Below are 19,984 nucleotides of genomic sequence, written 5' to 3' on the forward strand. Positions count from 1 at the left end.
TTTGTTTCCAAGCTTCTTCATTTTTACTGTTCTTTGGTTTTTGGTTTTTTTAAATTTTTTTTGGTGTTTCTATTTAACACTTGGATTCCACCTGTGGTTTTGGAGTGCTGAGCTTTGATGCAGGATCTGCCCATGGAGTTACTGTGCCAGCTGCATCCAGACATTCCCAGCAGCGTGGGCAGTGGGGGAGGGAGGGAGGGAATCCTGCCCTGCCCAGGTGAGATCCAGCCCTGGATCCAATGTCAGCAGGAAACAGGTCCAGAGGAGGCCATGGAGCTGCTCCAGGGCTGGAGCTCCTCTGGTCTGGAGCCAGGCTGGGAGAGCTGGGGGTGTTCACCTGGAGAGGAGAAGCTCCAGAGAGACGTCAGAGCCCCTGCCAGTGCCTAAAGGGGCTCCAAGAGAGCTGGAGAGGGACTTGGGACAAGGGATGGAGGGACAGGACACAGGAAATGGCTTCTGAGTGCCAGAGGGCAGGGTTGGATGGGATATTGGGGAGGAATTAATCCCTGTGAGAGTGGGGAGGCCCTGGCACAGGGTGACTGACCCTGGATCCCTGGAAGTGTCCTAGGCCAGGTTGGATGGAGCTTGGCACAGCCTGGGACAGTGGAAGGTGTCCCTGCCATGGCAGGGGTGGGATGAGCCAATCCTAAAAGTCCCTTTAAAGAAATCCTCTTGATTTTCAGGGCACATCTAGGCATGCAGCCCAGGGCTCCCCATTTTGAGGTGGTTTGGTCTCATCCTGTGCCATCCTTGCTCAGGTCACGGTGGGCAGCCCTTCACCAGCTCCCTCACTCCAAAATCCTCCCTCGCCTGCCAGGGAGGGAAAAAAAAAACATGGAATGGTTTAAATATAGCTCGTCTGGGGTTATTTTAGCTCAGAGCCTTTGAATTCCCAGCTCTCCAGCTCTGAGTGTTGCAGCTTTCCCTGTAATTAAAAGGGTGAGGAGCTTCCTTTGCTCTGAAAACCCCAAACCTCCCACGGAGCCTCGGGAATGTGCTGGATCCCGGGGCTGCACCCCACAAAAGCCACCCCAAAAGGTGCTGGGATGGCTTTTCCAAGGAAACCACGATCCCTCCGTGCAGGGGGAGGCTGTCCTGGTGCCTTGTGAGTCCGGGGGTCTTGCTCTTCCCGACTGGGTGTCACCGGAAGGGGACATCCCGAATTTGGGGTCCCTGAAATCCCTGGCTCCATGCGCCTCATCCTGAATTTGGGGTCTCTGAAATCTCTGGTTCTGTGCACCCCAATCCCTGATCAGTGCTCCCCATTCCCAGGCTCCCCAATCCCCCAGGCTCCCCAGCTCCCCATTCCCAGCTCCCCAGTCCCCCATTCCCAGCTCCCCGATCCCCCATTCCCAGGCACCCCAATCCCCCATTCCCAGCTCCCCAGCCCCCTGCTCCCAGTGCCGGCTCCAGGCTCCCCAGTTCCCCATTCCCAGCTCCCCGCTCCCCATTCCCAGCTCCCCAGTCCCCCGTTCCCAGTGCCGGCTCCAGGCTCCTCCCGCGCCCTTCCCGACAGGAAGCGGCCGCAGCCAAGCCGTGCCGGGCCGCCCCCGCTGCCCGCGCTGCCTCCGCCGCCGGCCCGGTGAGTGCCGCGGCCCGGGGGGCTCGGGGGGCCCGGGGGGCTCGGGGGGCCCGGGGGGCTCGGGGGCTCGGGGGCTCGGGGTCCGGCCGGGAGCGGGGCAGGAGCCGCCCCGCCGCCGCTGCCCCTCCCGCGGGCCGGGGCTGGGCTGCGGGCGGGGTTCCGGGACTCACGGGCACACGGACGGACGGAGGGAGGAATAAAGGAATGAATGGCTCTCCCCGGGCCGGGGGCGCTCGGGGCTGCGGGGCTGGGGGGCTCGGGGGCTCCCGCGGGGCTTGGGGGGCTGTGGGGGTTCCCCCGGCGCGGTGCGGGGCAGTCCCGGGGGACAGCGGTGTCCCCGTGGCGGGGGTGGCTGCAGGGCAGGGGAGTCCCGGCATGGTTGGGAATCCCGCTGGAGCCGCCCGGTTTGATATGCAGCGCTGAGCGTGGGACACGATCCCGAGAGGAAGTGCTGCTTCCCTTTTCCCCGCGCGGAGAGCGGGGATAACCCCCAGCTCCTTCCTTCTACCGGCCAGGGCTACATCCAGAATCCTCAGCCTTCCTCCGGCAGGGATCGCCCCAAATCCTCATCCTTCCTCCAGTCAGGGATCGCCCCAAATCCTCATCCTTCCTCCAGTCAGGGATCGCCCCAAATCCTCATCCTTCCTCCAGTCAGGGATCGCCCAAAATCCTCAGCCTTCCTCCAGTCAGGAATCGCCCCAAATCCTCAGCCTTCCTCCGGCAGGGATCGCCCCAAATCCTCATCCTTCCTCTGGCAGGGGTTGCCCCAAATCCTCATCCCTTCCACTATCCAAGGATCACCCCAAATCCTTATCCTTTCCACCCACCAGGAATCACCCCAAATCCCCGTCCCTTCCTAACCCCAGACACCACACCCCAGTTGCCCCCCCGGGATTTGGGGGTTGTATCCCATTTTTCCACACCCCATCCCCACGAGAACTTCTCCCTGGATCTGTAGGTGTTTCCTCGACACCTCAGGGTGATAATTTGGCGGTGGATAAATCTGGGAATTGTAAAATAATAGGGAATGGGTGACGTATGATTCCCGAGGGATTGAATTATTCCCTGGGTTTTTGGAGGTTTTTGTGGGATTCCTTCCATCCCAACTGGAGCTCAGGTCTGGTGTCCTCAGATCCCACCACAGGGATGGGGAAACTGAGTCACGGAGCAGTGGCACTCCCAACTGTGGGACGGGGACTGGGGACACGGGTTGGTGTCCCCTTCCCGTGACACCCTGAGCTGGCCTGGCAGGGATTGTTGGTCACCATACCTGGAAAATGGGATTTATTCAGCATCCCCAGGAAAAGGGAGCAGTTCCAAGGGGGATGAGTCATGGTTTCCCTTGCCTGGGCAGTGGGCCTCGCTTGTGCCTCAGTGTCCCCCATTCCCTGTGCCTCATTTTCCCCCATTCCTGTGCCTCAGTTTTCCCCATTCCTCTGCCCCAGTTTTCCCCCATTCTCATTCCTCAGTTTCCCCATTCCCCGTGCCTCAGTTTCCCCCACAGGAGCTGACCCCAGCTGCCCTTTGGGGCTGCCATGTCCCTGGTTAAAGGGCATTTAGGGAATGAGCCCAGAGCTGTTCCTGCTGCACCCCTCCACCCCACAAATGTGCCAGTGCCAGTGCCAAGGGGACAGGAAGGGGACAAGGAGGGGACATGGTGGGACCCTGGGATGTGCAGGGACAGGGATGGGACAGGGAGGGGACAAGGAGGGGACAGTCATGGGACGGGGAGGGGACACAGCGGGACCCTAGGATGTGCAGGGACAGGGACAGGGACAGGGAGGTAACAGTAGTGGGACAGGGAGGGGACAGCAGTGGGACAGGGAGGTGACAGCAGTGGGACAGGGAGGGGACAGCAGCGGGACAGGGAGGGGACAGCAGCGGTGCCGCTGGCCGCCCCATCCCAATCCCATTGCAGGCCGAGGGAGGAGCGCGGGTCACGCGGAATCCTCGGGAATCTCTCGCTGGGATGAGCTGGAATCCAGCGCGGTCCGGGCGCTGTGCCCTCGCTCTCCCCTCATCCCGCCCCGCTTTAATTCCCCTTTTTCGGGACGGGCCCATCCCGGAGATGTCCCTGCCGCGGCTGAGCCGGGATTCTGCAGCCTCTCCCTGCCTCCCTTCAGCCTGGGGTTAAATCTGGGACACCGGGATCGAGCTGCCTCCTCCGGGAGCGCGGGCATGGAACAGCCCGGCCCCGCCGGGAAAAGCTGCGAAAGACAGCAACGAAAGGGGAGGAGGAGGAGAGGGGAAGGAGGCGAGGAAGGGAAAGGCTCACGTGGCTTCCCCGGGGCACGGCCAGCACCTCCGGAGCTGCCTCCGGCTCTGCAGTGCCGGGAATGCTGCGATCCCTTGGCCCGGGAATGCTGCGATCCCTTGGCCCGGGAATGCTGTGATCTCTCGGCCCGTGCCGGAGCTGGAGGGCCAAGGGATCCCTTCCCGTGTTTCATGGTGGGGTGGGTGCTCCCCGGGAATGGCTGGTGTGGGATGATCCCCAGGAATGGCTGCTGTGGGATCCCCGGGAATGGCTGGTGTGGGATGATCCCCGGGAATGGCTGGTGTGGGATCATTGGGAATGGCTGGTGTGGGATGATCCCCGGGAATGGCTGCAGTGGGACCATCAGGAATGGCTGCTGTGGGATGGATCCCCAGCCCAGTTCCCATCCCTCACCCTTTGTCCCTGTTTCCCAGCCCAATCCCGGTGTTTCCCTGTGTTTTCCCTCAGCTCAGGGCACTGCTTCCCAGGGCGGAGCCTCCCTGCGAGTATTCCTGAGGCTCTGCCCGCTCCTGCTGCCTCATCCCGGCTTTTCCCATGCCGAGGATGCTCTTCCTGCTGCTCCTGGTGCTCAGCCTGGCAGGTGAGTGGAGCTGGGGGGCACTGCCCCGAGGGAAATGTCCCTAGTGCCACCCTCATCCCCACAAAGCTGTCCTGCTGGTGGCTGGAATTGTGCCATGGCACTGGGATGAACTGGAATCATTCCATGGCATTGGGATGGAATCATTCCATGGCACTGGGATGGGCTGGAATTGTGTCATGGCACTGGGGTGGCTTGGCTGGGGACAGTTCTGAGATGCCACCTGCCTATGTGGCCCTGCCTTGTGTCCCTGTCATGGGCATCCCTCAGTTTCCTGGGATGTTATCCTGGTTTGGGTGCCCATGGCTGTCGCTGTTGAGCAGCTAGCAGAGCAATGAATGCATCAGTTCTCAGTGGCAAGAAGGAATGACCTTTATTGTTTTGATTTCATCACATATATAGAGTTCTCAAAAGTCACCCAGATTGGTCAGTCAGAAGCCTTCCCCCAGGCCTGATTGGCCAGGCCTGCACTGTCCAAGTTCTGGGACACTGTTCCAACAACATCCAAACTTTATCTTTATTTACAAAACACAAGAAAATTCTCATGGGAAAAACCTGTGCTAGCCACACGTGGCTGCTCCTGGCAGCTGAAGATGCCCCAGTTTGGCACTGGATGTGGGATTGTCCCCTTCCAGTGGGGTGGCTTGGCTGGGGACAGTCCTGAGCTGCCACCTGCCCGTGTGTCCCTCCTGTGGGAACACTTCTGAGCTGCCACCTGCCCGCAAATCCCTGGATCTCCTCAGCCAGTACCCAGCTGGAAAATCCCACAGGTGCTCCCAGAGTGCTCACCCCACATCCCTCACCCTCCGCAGGCGCCCTGGAGCTGCAGGTCCCTGAGGAGCCTGTGGTGGCCCTGTTTGGCCACAACACCAAATCCCTGGATATCCTCACCCCTTGTCCCTCCCCTGTGCAGGCGCCCTGGAGCTGCAGGTCCCCGAGGAGCCCGTGGTGGCCCTGTTCGGCCAGGACGCCACGCTGAGCTGCTCCTTCTCTCCCGACGCCAACTTCACGCTGTCGGAGCTGAGCCTGATCTGGCAGCTGACGGACACCAAGCGGCTGGTGCACGGCTTCGCCGAGGGCCGCGACCGGCTGGAGGACCAGGGCCGGGCGTTCGCCAACCGCACCGAGCTGTTCCGCGAGGAGCTGTCCCGCGGCAACGTGTCGCTGCTGCTGCGGCGCGTCGAGATCCAGGACGAGGGCAGCTTCACCTGCTTCGTGCGCGTGCGCGACCACCGCAGCGCCGCCGTGGCTCTGCAGGTGGCAGGTGAGGGCTGGCCCGGCCACGGGGTGTCCCCAAGGGTGACCCGACGGTGTCCTGAAGGGTGGCCCAAAGTCTGTCCCAAAGTGTGTCCCCAAGTGTGTCCCAGTGTATGTCCCAAAGGGTGGCCCAAAGTCTGTCTGAAAATGTGTCCCCAAGGGTGTCCCCAAATTTGTCCCAAATGTGTCTCCAAGTCTGTCCCAAAGTGTGGCTCCAAGGGTGTCCCAAAGGGTGACCACAGAGTGTTCCAAAGGGTCCCCCAAGGGTGTCCCAAAGTGTCCAAAGGTGTGGCCCAAAGTGTGGCCCAAAGTGTGTTCCAAGGTATGTCCCAAAGTGTCCCAAGGTGTGTCCCAAAGTGTCCCCAAGGGTGTCCCAAAGTGTGTCCTAAAGGGTGGCCCAAAGGGTGTCACAAAGGCTGACCCAAAGGGTGGCCCAACTGTGTCCCCAGCTGTATCCTAAAGTGTGGCCCAAAGGGTGTCCCCACGTGTGTCCCCAAAGTGTGGCACCAAGTGTGGCTCGTAGTGTGTCCCCAGGTGTGGCCCATGGTGTGTCCCCAAGCGTGTCCCCAAGGGTGGCCCAAAGGGGATTCCCAGTGGGGTTCCTAGGTTGTTCCTGGGTGGTTCCTGCTGGGGGTTTCCCAGGCAGGTCCCTGGGTGCTTCCTGGGCACTTTTAGGGAGGTTCCACCTGCCTGGATGTCAGGTGGCTTGGCTGGGGATGGTGCTGAGATGCCACCTGCCCGTGTGGTGTCCCTCCCGTGGGCATCCCTCATTTTCCTTGGACCTTATCCCAGTTTGGGTGGCCATGGCTGCTCCTGACAGCTGAAGGTGCTCCCAGTTCGCTGCTATGTGTGGGATTGTCCCCCTGGATGTGGGATTGTCTCCTTCCAGTGGGGTGGCCTGGCTGGGGACAGCCCTGAGATGCCACCTACCTGTGTGTCCCTCCCATGTTATCCAGGATGATCCATGAATTCTGGGTCACCCTGGCTGTTGGGTCATCCTGGATCATCCTGGATGTTGTACCATCTTGGATGGACAGGGATCCCATGGTACTCCCTTGTTTTCCTTGGACCTTATCCCAGTTTGGGTGCCCATGGCTCTGCCCAGCAGCCACAGGTGTCTCGTTCCCTGCCGGAATCATGGCCCCCATCAGTCCAAAATTCAGGACCCTCCAGCCAGGCAGATTCCCACCTTGTCTTTCTCCCAATCCCGATCCCGATCCCGATGCTGATCCCGATGCTGATCCCAATCCCTCCTTTCCCGCAGCTCCGTACTCGCAGCCCAGCGTGCACCTGGAGCCGGGCCGGGCGCTGCGGCCGGGGGACGTGGCGGCGCTGACGTGCCACGCGGCGCGCGGCTACCCCGAGGCCAGCGTGCAGTGGCGTGACGGCCGCGGGGCCACGCTGAGCGCCAACGTCACCACGTGGCAGGTGGCCAACGCCCAGGGGCTCTTCGAGGTGCGCAGCGTGCTGCGTGTGCCCGTGGAGCCGGGGGACACCTACTCCTGCCTGGTGCTCAACACCGCGCTGCGGCAGCGCGGCCACGCCTCCGTCACCATCACCGGTCAGTGCTGCCCTGGATCCACCCCAGATCCACCCCATATCCACCCTGGATCCACCCCATATCCACCCCATAGCCCCATCCCACACCTCCGTCACCATCACCGGTCAGTGCCGCCCCAGATCCACCCCATATCCACCCCATATCCACCCCATATCCACCCCATAGCCCCACTGCACGCCTCTGTCATCATCACCGGTCAGTGCCGCCCCGTGTCCACCCCATATCCACCCTGTGTCTACCCCATATCCACCCCATATCCACCCCATAGCCCCATTGCACACCTCTGTCACCATCATCGGTCAGTGCCGCCCCGGATCCACCCCATATCCACCCTGGATCCACCCCATATCCACCCCATAGTGCCATCCTACACCTCCATCACCATCACTGGTCAGTGCCGCCCCAGATCCACCCCATATCCACCCCATATCCACCCCATAGCCCCATTCCATGCCTCCGTCACCATCACTGGTCAGTGCCACCTGGAGGGGGGACAGTGCCCACAGCCACCCCATATCCACTCCATATCCACCCCATATCCCCATTCCACTCCTCCGTCACCATCACCGGTCAGTGCTACCCTGTGTCTACCCCATAGCCACCCCATATCCACCCCATATCCACCCCATAGCCCCATTCCACCCCATAGCCCCATTGCACGCCTCCGTCACCATCACCAGCCAGTGCCACCTATGGGGGGACAGTGCCCAAAGCCACCCTGTATTGCCATTCTACCCCGTATCCACCCCATACCCCCATTCCATCCCATATCCCCATTCCATCCCATATCCCCATGCCATCCCATATCCCCATTCCACCCCGTATCCCCATTCCACCCCGTATCCCCATTCCACCCCATATCACCATTCCACATCTGCCCCCAACAAGGGTGAGTGGCACGCAGGGGACAGGGGAATCATTTCATGGCGCTGGGATGTTGGACCGTCCTGGGTGTGGGGTCACCCTGGGTGTGGGGTCACCCCGGATCCCAGTTCACCCCAGATCCCAGCTCCCCCCGGCAGTGGGCTCCCCCTGGATCCCACTGCTGATCCCACTGTTTTCCCATTCCTGATCCAGCTGTTCTTCCATTGCTGATCCAGCTGTTTCCCATTCCTGATCCCACTGTTTTCCCATTCCTGATCCCGTTCTTTCCCACTCCTGATCCCACTGTTTCCCTCTCCTGATCCCACTGTTTCCCATTCCTGATCCCGCTGTTTCCCATTCCTGATCCCGCTGTTTCCAATTCCTGATCCCACTGTTTCCCATTCCTGATCCCGCTGTTTCCCTCTCCTGATCCCACTGTTTCCCATTCCTGATCCCGCTGTTTCCCATTCCTGATCCCGCTGTTTCCCCACTCCTGATCCCACTCTTTCCTGCCCCTGATCCAGCTGTTTCCCATTCCTGATCCCGCTGTTTCCCCACTCCTGATCCCGCTGTTTCCCACCCCTGATCCTGGTATTTCTCACTCCTGATCCAGCTGTTCTCCCGTTGCTGATCCTGCTGTTTCCCAGCCCTGATCCCGGTATTTCCCGTCCCCAGGTCACTCTGCCCCGTTCCCGGCCGTGGCGCTGTGGCTGACGGTGGCCCTGGCGCTGTGTGTGTTGGTCCTGCTGGCCATCCTGGCCGCCGTGTGCCACCGGAAACTGCGCGACAGCTGCCGGGAGCAGCCGGAGAACGCCGGTAAATCCCGGGAAAAGAAACTCGGGAATGGGATGGATGGGGGGAACCGGGACCAGTTTGACCAGTGGCACCTCCCGAGGGACACTGGGCTGGTGGCACTGGGACATCGTCATGGAGAGCCTTCCCAGACGGCTTTTCCCAGCCTGTATCCTGCTTTTCCCTATGTGTTTCCCACTTTTCCCAGTGTGTTTGCCATTTCTCCCAGTGCGTTTCCCACTTTTCCAGCCTGTTTCCTGCTTTTCCCAGTGTGTTTCCCACTTTTCCCTGTGTGTTTGCCATTTTTCCCAGTGCGTTTCCTGTTTTTCCCATCCTGTATCCCACTTTTCCCAGCCTGTTTCCTGTTTTTCCCATCCTGTATCCCACTTTTCCCATCCTGTGTCACTCTTTTCCCAGCCTTTTTCCCACTTTTCCCAGTGTGTTTCCAGCTTTTCCCAGCCTTTTCCCCACTTTTCCCAGCGCGTTTCCCATTTCTCCCAGTCTGTTTCCTGCTTTTCCCTATGTGTTTCTCACTTCTACCAGTGTGTATCCGACTTCTCCAGGTGTGTTTCCTGCTCTTCCCAGCCTGTTTCCCAGTTTTCCCAGCCTGTTTCCTGCTTTTCCCAGTGTGTTTCCTGCTTTTCCCATCCTGTATCCCTCTTTTCCCAGTGTGTATCCTGCTTTTCCCTGCTGGAATGCCGAGCCAGGGCCCAGAGCTTCCCTTTTCCTCCTTTTCCTCCTTTTCCTCCTTTTCCTCCCCTGCTGGGAATGATCCCTGGATGTGGCCACAAGGAAGGATTTCCTCCAGGAAAAAAACCCCAGGAATTCTCTGTTGATATTTTTCTGGAACCACCCTCGGGAATGATCTTTTTCCCATGGATTTTGCTCCCAATTTTCACCCTCAGGAATGATATTTTGTCCATGGATTTTGCTCCCAGTTCCCACACCCTCAGGAATGATGTTTTTTCCATGGATTTTGCTCCCAATTTCCACTGCAGCCCCTCGGGAATGACCTTGATTCCGTGGATTTTGTCTGGCTGGGAAGCAGTGATTTTTCCAGCGATTTTTCCTGCTGGGAATGGCAGCAGGGATGGAAAACTCCCGGAATCCTGGGAGAGGGAAGGGCTGAGGGGATATCCCGAGGATTTGTGGGATCCATGGATGCCATTCCAGCCGGCAGCAGGGATATCCCTGGGATCCAGGGCTTTTCCCGCTGGGAATTTCGGGAATGGGGTTGGGTGGTGTGCCAGGCCTGGATTGTTCTTTTCCAGGGACACAGGAGCAGGATGAGGAGGGGGAAGAGCCCAAGACAGGTGGGTGCCTCACCTGGGGATCTCTGGGAGGTCAACACAGACCCAATTCCCGGTTGTTCCGACAGCCCTGAGCTGGCTGATCCCTGGGAAACCACCCGGGAAACTCGGGAAAACACCCCAATTCCTTGGTAAACCGTGCAATTCCTTCATAAAACCTCACAATTCCATGATAAAACCCCACAATTCCTTCATAAAACCCCACAATTCCTTCATAAAACCTCACAATTCTGTGATAGAACCCCACAATAAAATTATTTATTCCTTAATAAAACCTCCCAATTCCTTAATAAAACAACAAATTCCATAATAGAACCAAACAATTCCTTGATCAAACCTCACAATTCCATGATAAAATCCCACAATTCCTTAATAAAACCACACAATTCCTCAATAAAATGTCCCAATTCCTTAATAAAAGCCCACAATTCCATTATAAAACCCCACAATTCCTTGATAAAACCTCAGAATTCCTTAATAAAACACCCCAAGTCCTTAGTAATTCACTTCATTCCTTAACAAACCTCACAATTCCATAATAAAACAAAAAAAATCCTTAATAATTCACCCCATTCCTTAATAAAACCAAACAATTGCTTAATAAAACCAAACAATTGCTTAAAAACAAACAATTCCTTAATAAAAACTCTGAATTCCTTAATAAAACAACAGAATTCCATAATGGAACCAAACAATTCCATAATAAACCACACAATTCCTTGATAAAAACTCCCAATTCCTTAAAAAACCTCACAATTCCTTAATAAAATGTCAGAATTCCGTTATAAACCCAAACAGTTCCTTACTAAAACCCCACAATTCCTTACTAAAACCCCAGAAATCCATAATAAAACCCCACAATTCCTTAATAAAACCCCACAATTCCATAATAAAACCTCCCAATTCCCGAATTTCCCTACACCCAGCAGGTCCATGATACTCCCAGTTATTCCCTTTATTCTCCAGCACGGGAACAAACCCTTGGAATTCCGTAGGGAAATCAGAGATCAGTGACACTCTCGGGGATTTTCCTCCCAAAAAATGGGAATTTTGGGTGTTTCCCTCGGGAAGGGCATGGATTGACCATGGAATGTTTTCCCTTTTCCCAGCCCTGCAGCTGCTGGAAAACACGGAGAGCAAAGAGGGTGAGTGGATCTGCCCGGGAAATTCGGGATCATTCCCTGGTTTTCGTCCTTGTCTTGGTTTGAAAACAAACCAGTGGGAGATCACAAGTCAAGATTGAAATTAAAAATAAGTGAAATAATATAAGGAAAAGCACTGACAAAGTCAGATACAACCTAACACCCTGTTAGGGTGGTAGTAGCAGTCCAACTGAAGTAGTCCAGTTGAAGTGGTGATCCTGTGAAGGTCTAGTCTCCAGCTGAAGATCCAGTAGTAGCTCTGGTCTTTTGGGAACCCAGTAGACAGGGCTAGCTCAGGCAGTTCCAAGGCTAGGTTATATCCAGGTGGGAACACCTGGCTCCTCCCTCCTCCGCAGAGCATCTCACAATGGGATGAGATAAGTTCATGAGTCACACGGTGGGTCCCTGATGGCCCATTGCCTGTCATACGGGGTGGGTCGTTAGCAAGTGATAATAGCTAACGGATGGCTCATTGCTTGTCATCCGGAGTGGGTGATAGCAGCTAATGGTCCACAGCTGGTGGTAATAGAATACTTAACTACATCAATATTGCAACCTAGGACATTATTTACCCCTTATTCTATTATTATCTACACAGTTCTCACTTAAGATAAGGTCTCTTTGTGGTACACAACAGGTTTCTCTATCTGCTTTCATCACTCACCAAGTATAACCAGGTCTTTGGGCAAAAACCACTCCACGGATGGGTTTGCCTTTGCCTGAGGTGGGACTAATCCAAACAGTCTTTTTTAAGAAACTTCTTACATGTATCACAGGGACTTTATTTCCATCCACTGTGTGCAAAGGTTCGGACTCGGCAGGACCGGCTCGATTGATAGAACTTCTTGTGTTAACCATCCAGGTGGCCTTTGCTAAGTTCAGTTCTCAATTTTTGAAGGTTCCCCTGCCAAGTGCTTTCAAAGTTGTCTTAAGTAGTCCGTTGCACCGTTCAACTTTCCCGGCAGCTGGTGCATGATAGGGGATGTGGTATATCCATTTAATTCCGTGTTCTCTAGCCCAGGTGCTTATGAGGCTATTCTTGAAATGGGTTTCATTGTTAGACTCGATTCTCTCAGGGGTACCATGTCTCCACAGGACTTGCTTTTCCAAACTTAAGATGGTGTTTCGGGCAGTAGCATGAGGCACAGGGTAGGTCTCTAATCATCTCGTGGTTGCTTCCACCATGGTCAACACATAGTGCTTTTCTTGGCGGGTTTGGGGAAGTGTGATGTAGTCAACTTGCCATACTTCCCCATACCTGTACTTTGACCACCGTCCACCATACCACAGAGGCTTCACCCGCTTGGCCTGTTTGATTGCAGCGCAAGTCTCACAGCTGTGGATGACCTGTGAGATGTTGTCTATGGTCAAGTCCACCCCTCGGTCACGAGCCCACCTGTATGTCGCATCTCTCCCTTGATGACCAGAGGCATCATGGGCCCAACGAGCTAGAAATAATTCTCCTTTGTGCTGCCAGTCCAGATCCACCTGTGACACTTCCACCTTGGCAGCTCAGTCCACCTGCTCGTTGTTACGATGCTCTTCATTAGCCCGACTCTTGGGTACATGTGCATCCACGTGTCGAACTTTCACGGTCAGCTTTTCTGCCCGGGCGGCGATGTCCTGCCAAATCTCAGCGGCCCAGATGGGTTTTCCTCTGCGCTGCCAGTTGGCCTTTCTCCAGCGATCTAACCATCCCCATAGCGCGTTGGCTACCATCCAGGAGTCAGTGTAGAGATAGAGCCTTGGCCATTTCTCTCGTTCGGCAATATCCAAAGCCAGTTGGATGGCTTTAAGCTCCGCGACCTGACTCGATCCACCTTGTCCCTCGGTAGCCTGTACAGCTTGTCGTGTGGGGCTCCATACTGCAGCTTTCCATTTCCGATCTGCGCCTACAATTCGGCAGGACCCATCGGTGAAGAGGGCATAGCGTCTTTCCCTCTCCGGCAGCTCGTTATACGGGGGTGCTTCCTCGGCACGTGCTACTTTCTCCTCTTCTTCTTCTGAAGATAATTTAAAAGTCTCACCTTCAGGCCAGTTTGTTATGATTTCCAGAATCCCAGGGCGATTCGGGTTTCCAATACGGGCGCGCTGTGTGATGAGGGCAATCCATTTGCTCCACGTGGCATCAGTGGCATGGTGGGTAGAGGGAACCCTTCCCTTGAACATCCACCCCAGTACTGGCAGTCGGGGTGCAAGGAGAAGTTGTGTTTCTGTGCCGATCACCTCTGAGGCGGCTTGGACTCTTTCGTAAGCTGCCAAGATTTCTTTCTCGGTGGGAGTGTAGTTGACTTCAGACCCTCTGTAACTTCGACTCCAGAATCCCAGTGGTCGACCTCGGGTCTCGACAGGCACCTTCTGCCAAAGGCTCCAGGACAGACCATGGCTCCCGGCTGCAGAGTAAAGCACATTCTTTACCTCTGGTCCTGTCCTGACTGGGCCAAGGGCTACCGCATGAGCAATCTCCTGTTTGATCTGGGTGAAGGCTTGCTGCTGTTCAGGGCCCCAGTGGAAATCGTTCTTCTTGCGGGTTATGAGGTAGAGAGGACTCACAATCTGGCTGTACTCAGGGATGTGCATTCTCCAAACGCCTATGGCGCCTAGGAAAGCTTGCGTCTCCTTCTTGTTGGTTGGTGGAGACATCGCGATGATCTTATTGATGACCTCAGAAGGAATCTGACGCCGTCCGTCTTGCCACTTTACTCCCAGGAACTGGATCTCTCGGGCAGGTCACTTGACTTTACTCTTCTTGATGGCAAAACCGGCTTCCAGGAGAATTCTGATGATTTTCTCTCCTTTCCCAAATACTTCCGTTGCTGTGTCCCCCCACACAATGATGTCATCAATATACTGCAGATGTTCTGGAGCCTCACCCTTTTCCAGTGCAGCCTGGATCAGTCCATGGCAGATGGTGGGACTGTGCTTCCACCCCTGGGGCAGTCGGTTCCACGTGTACTGCACACCTCTCCCGGTGAAAGCAAACTGAGGCCTGCACTCTGCTGCCAGAGGAATGGAGAAAAAGGCATTGGCAATGTCGATGGTCGCATACCACTTTGCTGCCTTGGATTCCAGCTCATACTGAAGTTCCAAAATGTCCGGTACAGCAGCACTCAGTGGTGGTGTGACTTCATTCAGGCCACGGTAATCCACCGTCAGTCTCCATTCTTCACTGGACTTACGCACCGGCCATATAGGGCTGTTAAAGGGTGAGTGAGCCTTGCTGACCACCCCTTGGCTCTCAAGATCCCGAATCATCTTATGGATGGGGGCCACAGAGTCTCTGTCAGTGCGGTATTGCCGGCGATGCACTGTTGCTGTAGCAATTGGTACCCGCTGTTCTTCAATTCTCAGTAGTCCTACAGCAGACGGGTTATCTGAGAGACCAGGCAGGCTATTCAGTTGTCTTATGTCTTCTGTCTCTACGGCTGCTATCCCAAAAGCCCAGCGATGGCCCTTCGGGTCCTTGAAATATCCACTCCTGAGATAATCTATGCCGAGGATGCATGGGGCGTCTGGACCAGTCACAATGGGGTGTTTCTGCCACTCATTCCCAGTTAAACTCACTTCAGCTTCCAGTACAGTCAGCTGCTGGGATCCTCCTGTCACCCCAGAAATAGAAATGGATTCGGTCACCACATACCTGGATGGCATCAGGGTGCACTGAGCGCCGGTGTCAACCAAAGCCGTGTATCTTTGTGGGTCAGACGTGCCAGGCCATCGGATCCACACAGGCCAATAGATCCGATTATCCCTTTCCTCTACCTGGCTAGAGGCAGGGCTCCTCTAATCCTGTTTTTGGTGCACGATGTTCTTCTGTAAATGTGTTCCTGAGGTTCCTTCAAGAGGATCAGTCATATTATCATTTCCATTCTGTCGGGGGTTCTGTCCACAAGAGACTGGGGCAGTGTTGTACCTAGATGAGCTTCTTGAAGTGGATGTTTCTGTTTTCAATTCACGTACCCGGGCTGCTAAGGTGGAGGTGGGTTTCCTATCCCACTTCCTCATGTCTTCCCCATGCTCTTGAAGGAAAAACCAGAGGTCCCGTCGTGGAGTTTGTTTTCTTTCCCTGACTGGAGTACGTCTGCTCCTGATGGCAGAGACTCGGGTTGGTTTTGGTGTGGCATGGAAAAATCTTTCTGTGAGCTCTTTCCGTAGTTTCTGATGGCTCTCTTCAATCAATCTCCGGACTTGCTCGGCCAGGTTTGTTTCTACCGATGAGACCTGGGTGCGTAGTGGGGCGGTGACAGTGTCCTCATAAATTCTCAGTTTGTTTGCTAACACGCCCACCTGGTCTTCGCCTTCCCTCCACTGCAATGTTGCCAGGTAACGAGAGTATATCTCTGGTCCGAGCCGCGCGAATCTTAGCCACATTTGTGAAGTGCACCGGACATTATCTGGGCTCTTGGGGAATCTCTCGTTGTCTGAAAAAATGATCTCTAGCACGGCCAATTCCCTCAGGCATCGGATACCTTGTTCTATTGTGTTCCATTTCCTTTGGTGCATCTGGAGGTCTTCTTTGCACAGGTATCTGTCACGTACACTCAGCAGCAATCGCCGCCAGAGGCTGAGAGTTTCCTGGGTTTTCCCAATCCCCTGGTCAATGACCACATCCTGAGACAGGGATCCCAGTTGTCTGGCCTCACTTCCATCCAGAATGGTGTCATTAGCTGCGGCGTCCCAGATACGGAGCAGCCAGGTCAAGATGGACTCATTCGCCTGCCGGGTGAATTCTCTCCGTAGGTCACGCAGCTCCCCCAGGGATAGAGAGCGAGTGATGATCTCTGGCTCTGTCTCTTCTGCTTGGTGAGATGGTCCTGCCGCATCCTCATCAGTCGCTGTGCGGACTGACTTGCTCTTGGATTTCTTTTTCTGGACGGGGGCAACCGCTACTGGCTTTGGCTGTTCTGATTCGGCAATGGTCTGTGGTGAGACATTGACTGCTCCTTTGGTTCTTTTCCTCTTGCCTGCTGACTTGCTTCGTTTCTCCTCCTCAAGAAGACAAAGTATTGTTCTGTTCTTCAGCATGAGGTAAACGGTGCTGGTCAAAGAAAACAGAACTAACAAAAAGATTATGCCATCCCTAGCATCCAGAGAGAACTCAATATTGTCAAAAATGGCTGTGCCTGACCTGAAAGGCTGGAAGAAACCGCTCTCTCCTCCTAGCCCCAGAGGGTGGGTGCGATTGCTGAGGAGGTCCCAGATGGAGCAGCTCAGGTTAGGCCAGGCAGACAAAGTCGAGTATATATTCCGAATGGTATTCATCGCCTCACAGGTTACCATGCAATAGGCATAATAAACCAATACAGCAATTTTCATGCCATGCCCTGATCGTAACAAGAGCAATACGACGGGCAGATAGTTTCCCATTTGAGGAAAGATATAGAGAGCGAGATAAAGCACCCATACAGATAAGCTGAGCATCATGGTGATAGGATTTCTGAGTTTCCCCAGGTTGAGCCCCACGTTGGGCGCCAAAATATGTCTTGGTTTGAAAACAAACCAGTGGGAGATCACAAGTCAAGATTGAAATTAAAAATAAGTGAAATAATATAAGGAAAAGCACTGACAAAGTCAGATACAACCTAACACCCTGTTAGGGTGGTAGTAGCAGTCCAACTGAAGTAGTCCAGTTGAAGCGGTGATCCTGTGAAGGTCCAGTCTCCAGCTGAAGATCCAGTAGTAGCTCTGGTCCTCTGGGAACCCAGTAGACAGGGCTAGCTCAGGCAGGTCCAGGGCCAGGTTATATCTAGGTGGGAACACCTGGCTCCTCCCTCCTCGGCAGAGCATCTCACAATGGGATGAGATAAGTCCATGAGTCACACGGTGGGTCCCTGATGGCCCATTGCCTGTCATGCGGGGTGGGTCGTTAGCAAGTGATAATAGCTAACGGATGGCCCATTGCCTGTCATCCGGAGTGGGTGATAGCAGCTAATGGCCCACAGCTGGTGGTAATAGAATACTTAACTACATCAATATTGCAACCTAGGACAGTCCTAAAATCCGGGTGGGAAACATCCTTTGGGGTTTGAAGGGTTTTCCCCTCCACATTTTCCATTTTTCCATCAATGTTCTGGAATTCTGTGGGAATTGGGGTTTCCTTGCTGATTTTATTACTGGGGATTATCCCTTCCCGATTTGATTATTGGGAATTAACCCTTCCCGATTTTATTGTTATTTCATTATTATTTAATGGTTTTATTCACGGAATCATTAAGTAATTAATTGATTTATGAATTCGGTAATTTATGAGATTATTGCTTTATTGCTTTATTCATTTATTCATTTATTGGTTTATTCATCCACTATTTTACGGATTTATTCATGGAATCATGGAGTGATTTATTTATTAATTTATGAACATATTGCTTTATTAATTTGTTGATTTTTTAATTGATTGGTTTATAAATGCATTGTTTTATGGATTTATTAATGGAATAATTAAGTAATTTATAGATTTATGAATTCATGAATCTATGAGCTCATTGCCTTGTTAATTTATTACTTAATTTATTAATTTATTCTTCTATTGATTTATTAATTTATCAGTTTATCAGTTCATTATTTTATTGATTTATTTGTGGAATCATGAAGTAATTTATTGCTTTATGTCTTAATGCATTGATTTATTCATTTATCGGTTTGTGAATCCATTGATTTGTGGGTTTATTAATGTAATAAGTAATTTATTGATTCATGAATTTCTGAACTTATTGCCCTACTAATTTATTAATTTGCTACTAGACTAATTTATTGATTTAATATGGATTGAGTTGATTCATTTAGAGCTCGGAATTCTTTCCTCATGTCTCCATTGATGATTCTTTTCATCCGGATTTCCTTTCCCTCCAGCTTCCCAGGAAATCGACTGACAGCGGCTGGGATCCCCTGGAGCTGCCGGGTGTTCCCGATGGGAATAAGGAACTGCTGCCATCCCAATCCCAATCCCATCCCAATCCCAATCCCAATCCCAATCCCATCCCAATCCCAATCCAAGCCCATTCTGGGGGAAAGGAGGGATTGGGATCCATTCTTCCCTGGGAAATATGGGATTGGGGAAACACTTCATCCCAGGGAAATAGGGGATTGGGATCCATCCTTCCCAGGGCAATAGGGGATTGGGGAAACGCTTCATCCCAGGGAAATATTGGATTGGGATCCATCCTTCCCAGGGAAATGTGAGATTGGGGAAATGGTTCTTCCCAGGGAAATATGGGATTGGGGAGACTGTTCTTCCTGGAGAAATGGGGGATTGGGATCCTCCCAATCCATCCCAGGATGGACATTCCCCATTCCCTGCTCCAGGTGCTTTCCAGGGCCTCTTTCCCTGCCCTTCCCAGCCTAGAGCCTCGGGAATGACGGCTGGAGCGCTGGACGCTCCGGGAACAGGAATGGGATCCTGATGGATCATCAGGAACGGGAATGGGATCCTGATGGATCATTGGGAACAGGAATGGGATCCTGATGGATCATTGGGAATGGGGATGGGATCCTGATGGATCATTGGGAATGGGGCTGGGATCCTCAAGGATCATCGGGAATGGGGCTGGGATCCTGATGGATCATTGGGAATGCAGCTGGGATGCTGATGGATCATCGGGAATGGGGCTGGGATCCTCAAGGATTGTTGGGAATGGGAATGGGATCCTGATGGATCATCAGGAACAGGAATGGGATCCTGATGGATCATTAGGAATGGGAATGGGATCCTGGTGGATCATTGGGAATGGGGCTGGGATCCTGATGGATCATGGGGAACAGGAATGGGATCCTGAAGGATTGTTGGGAATGGGAATGGGATCCCGATGGATCTTCGGGAACGGGAATGGGATCCTGATGGATCATCGGGAATGGGGCTGGGATCCTGATGGATCATCGGGAACAGGAATGGGATCCCGATGGATCTTCGGGAACGGGAATGGGATCCTGATGGATCTTTGGGAACGGGAATGGGATCCCAATGGATTCTCCAGATCCTTTTCCCTGTGCTTCCCCCTGGACTCATCCCAGCCCTAACTGCCCAATCCCATTGGGGTGTTTTGGGAAGCACCTGCTGGTCAGGTGAGATCCCCCATGGGAACAGGGATCGTTATTCCCATGGGATTTGGAATCCCATCCTGAGCTCCTCCCATCATTATTGGGGTCACCCCAAGTGCCCTTGGACCGTCCTGATCCTGATCCTGATCCTGATCCCGATCCCAATCCCGATCCCAATCCCGATCCCGATCCCAATCCCACTCTGAAGGCTTGGGAAGCCCCCGAGGGCTCCTCGGTTTTATTCCTTATTTAAAATCCGGGATCGGAAGGGATTGTTGTGCCTTGAAGAATAAATTTGGGATCGTTCCGGTCCATCCTTTCCCAGCTCCGCGTGCTCTCTGGGATTGGGGCAGCGATTGCTCTTAGGGATTGGAATTCCCAGAGGAATTCCCTCCTGGAGATTCCAGCGGGATCAGCCGAATCCCAAAGCTCCGGAGGGTCCTTCCAGGGGGGCTTTTCCCTGGATTGTGTGGATTTCCAACCACAGCTTTTCCCCAATTCCCGCTGCTCCAAGGCGTGTCCCCAGTGCCACCCAGTGGTGGGGAAAACCGGAACTGATCCCATAATCCATGGATTCCCCTCTTTTTTCC

At 54.0% G+C, this 19,984-nt stretch overlaps 1 protein-coding gene across 2 annotated transcripts; it reads left to right on the forward strand.

Annotated features, from left to right (window-relative positions):
• The first annotated feature begins 1,524 nt into the window (after positions 1-1,524).
• LOC146420499 (CD276 antigen-like) lies at positions 1,525-19,718 on the forward strand. Of its 2 annotated transcripts, XM_085048207.1 has the most exons (8): positions 1,525-1,582; positions 4,305-4,437; positions 5,348-5,698; positions 6,956-7,252; positions 8,792-8,932; positions 10,180-10,221; positions 11,328-11,363; positions 18,210-19,718. In XM_085048207.1, exons 2-8 carry the CDS (start codon positions 4,392-4,394, stop codon positions 18,227-18,229), a joined length of 933 nt encoding a protein of 310 aa, XP_084904333.1. In that variant the 5' UTR covers positions 1,525-1,582; positions 4,305-4,391; the 3' UTR covers positions 18,230-19,718. The 2 variants fall into 2 exon arrangements, with proteins under 2 accessions (XP_084904333.1, XP_084904334.1); XM_085048208.1 differs by lacking the exon at positions 10,180-10,221.
• Positions 19,719-19,984: the final 266 nt, after the last annotated feature.

This window comes from Lichenostomus cassidix, unplaced genomic scaffold (genome assembly GCF_008360975.1).
Source record: "Lichenostomus cassidix isolate B80296 unplaced genomic scaffold, HeHo_3.0 HiC_scaffold_583, whole genome shotgun sequence".
Classification (NCBI taxonomy): Eukaryota; Metazoa; Chordata; class Aves; order Passeriformes; family Meliphagidae; genus Lichenostomus; species Lichenostomus cassidix.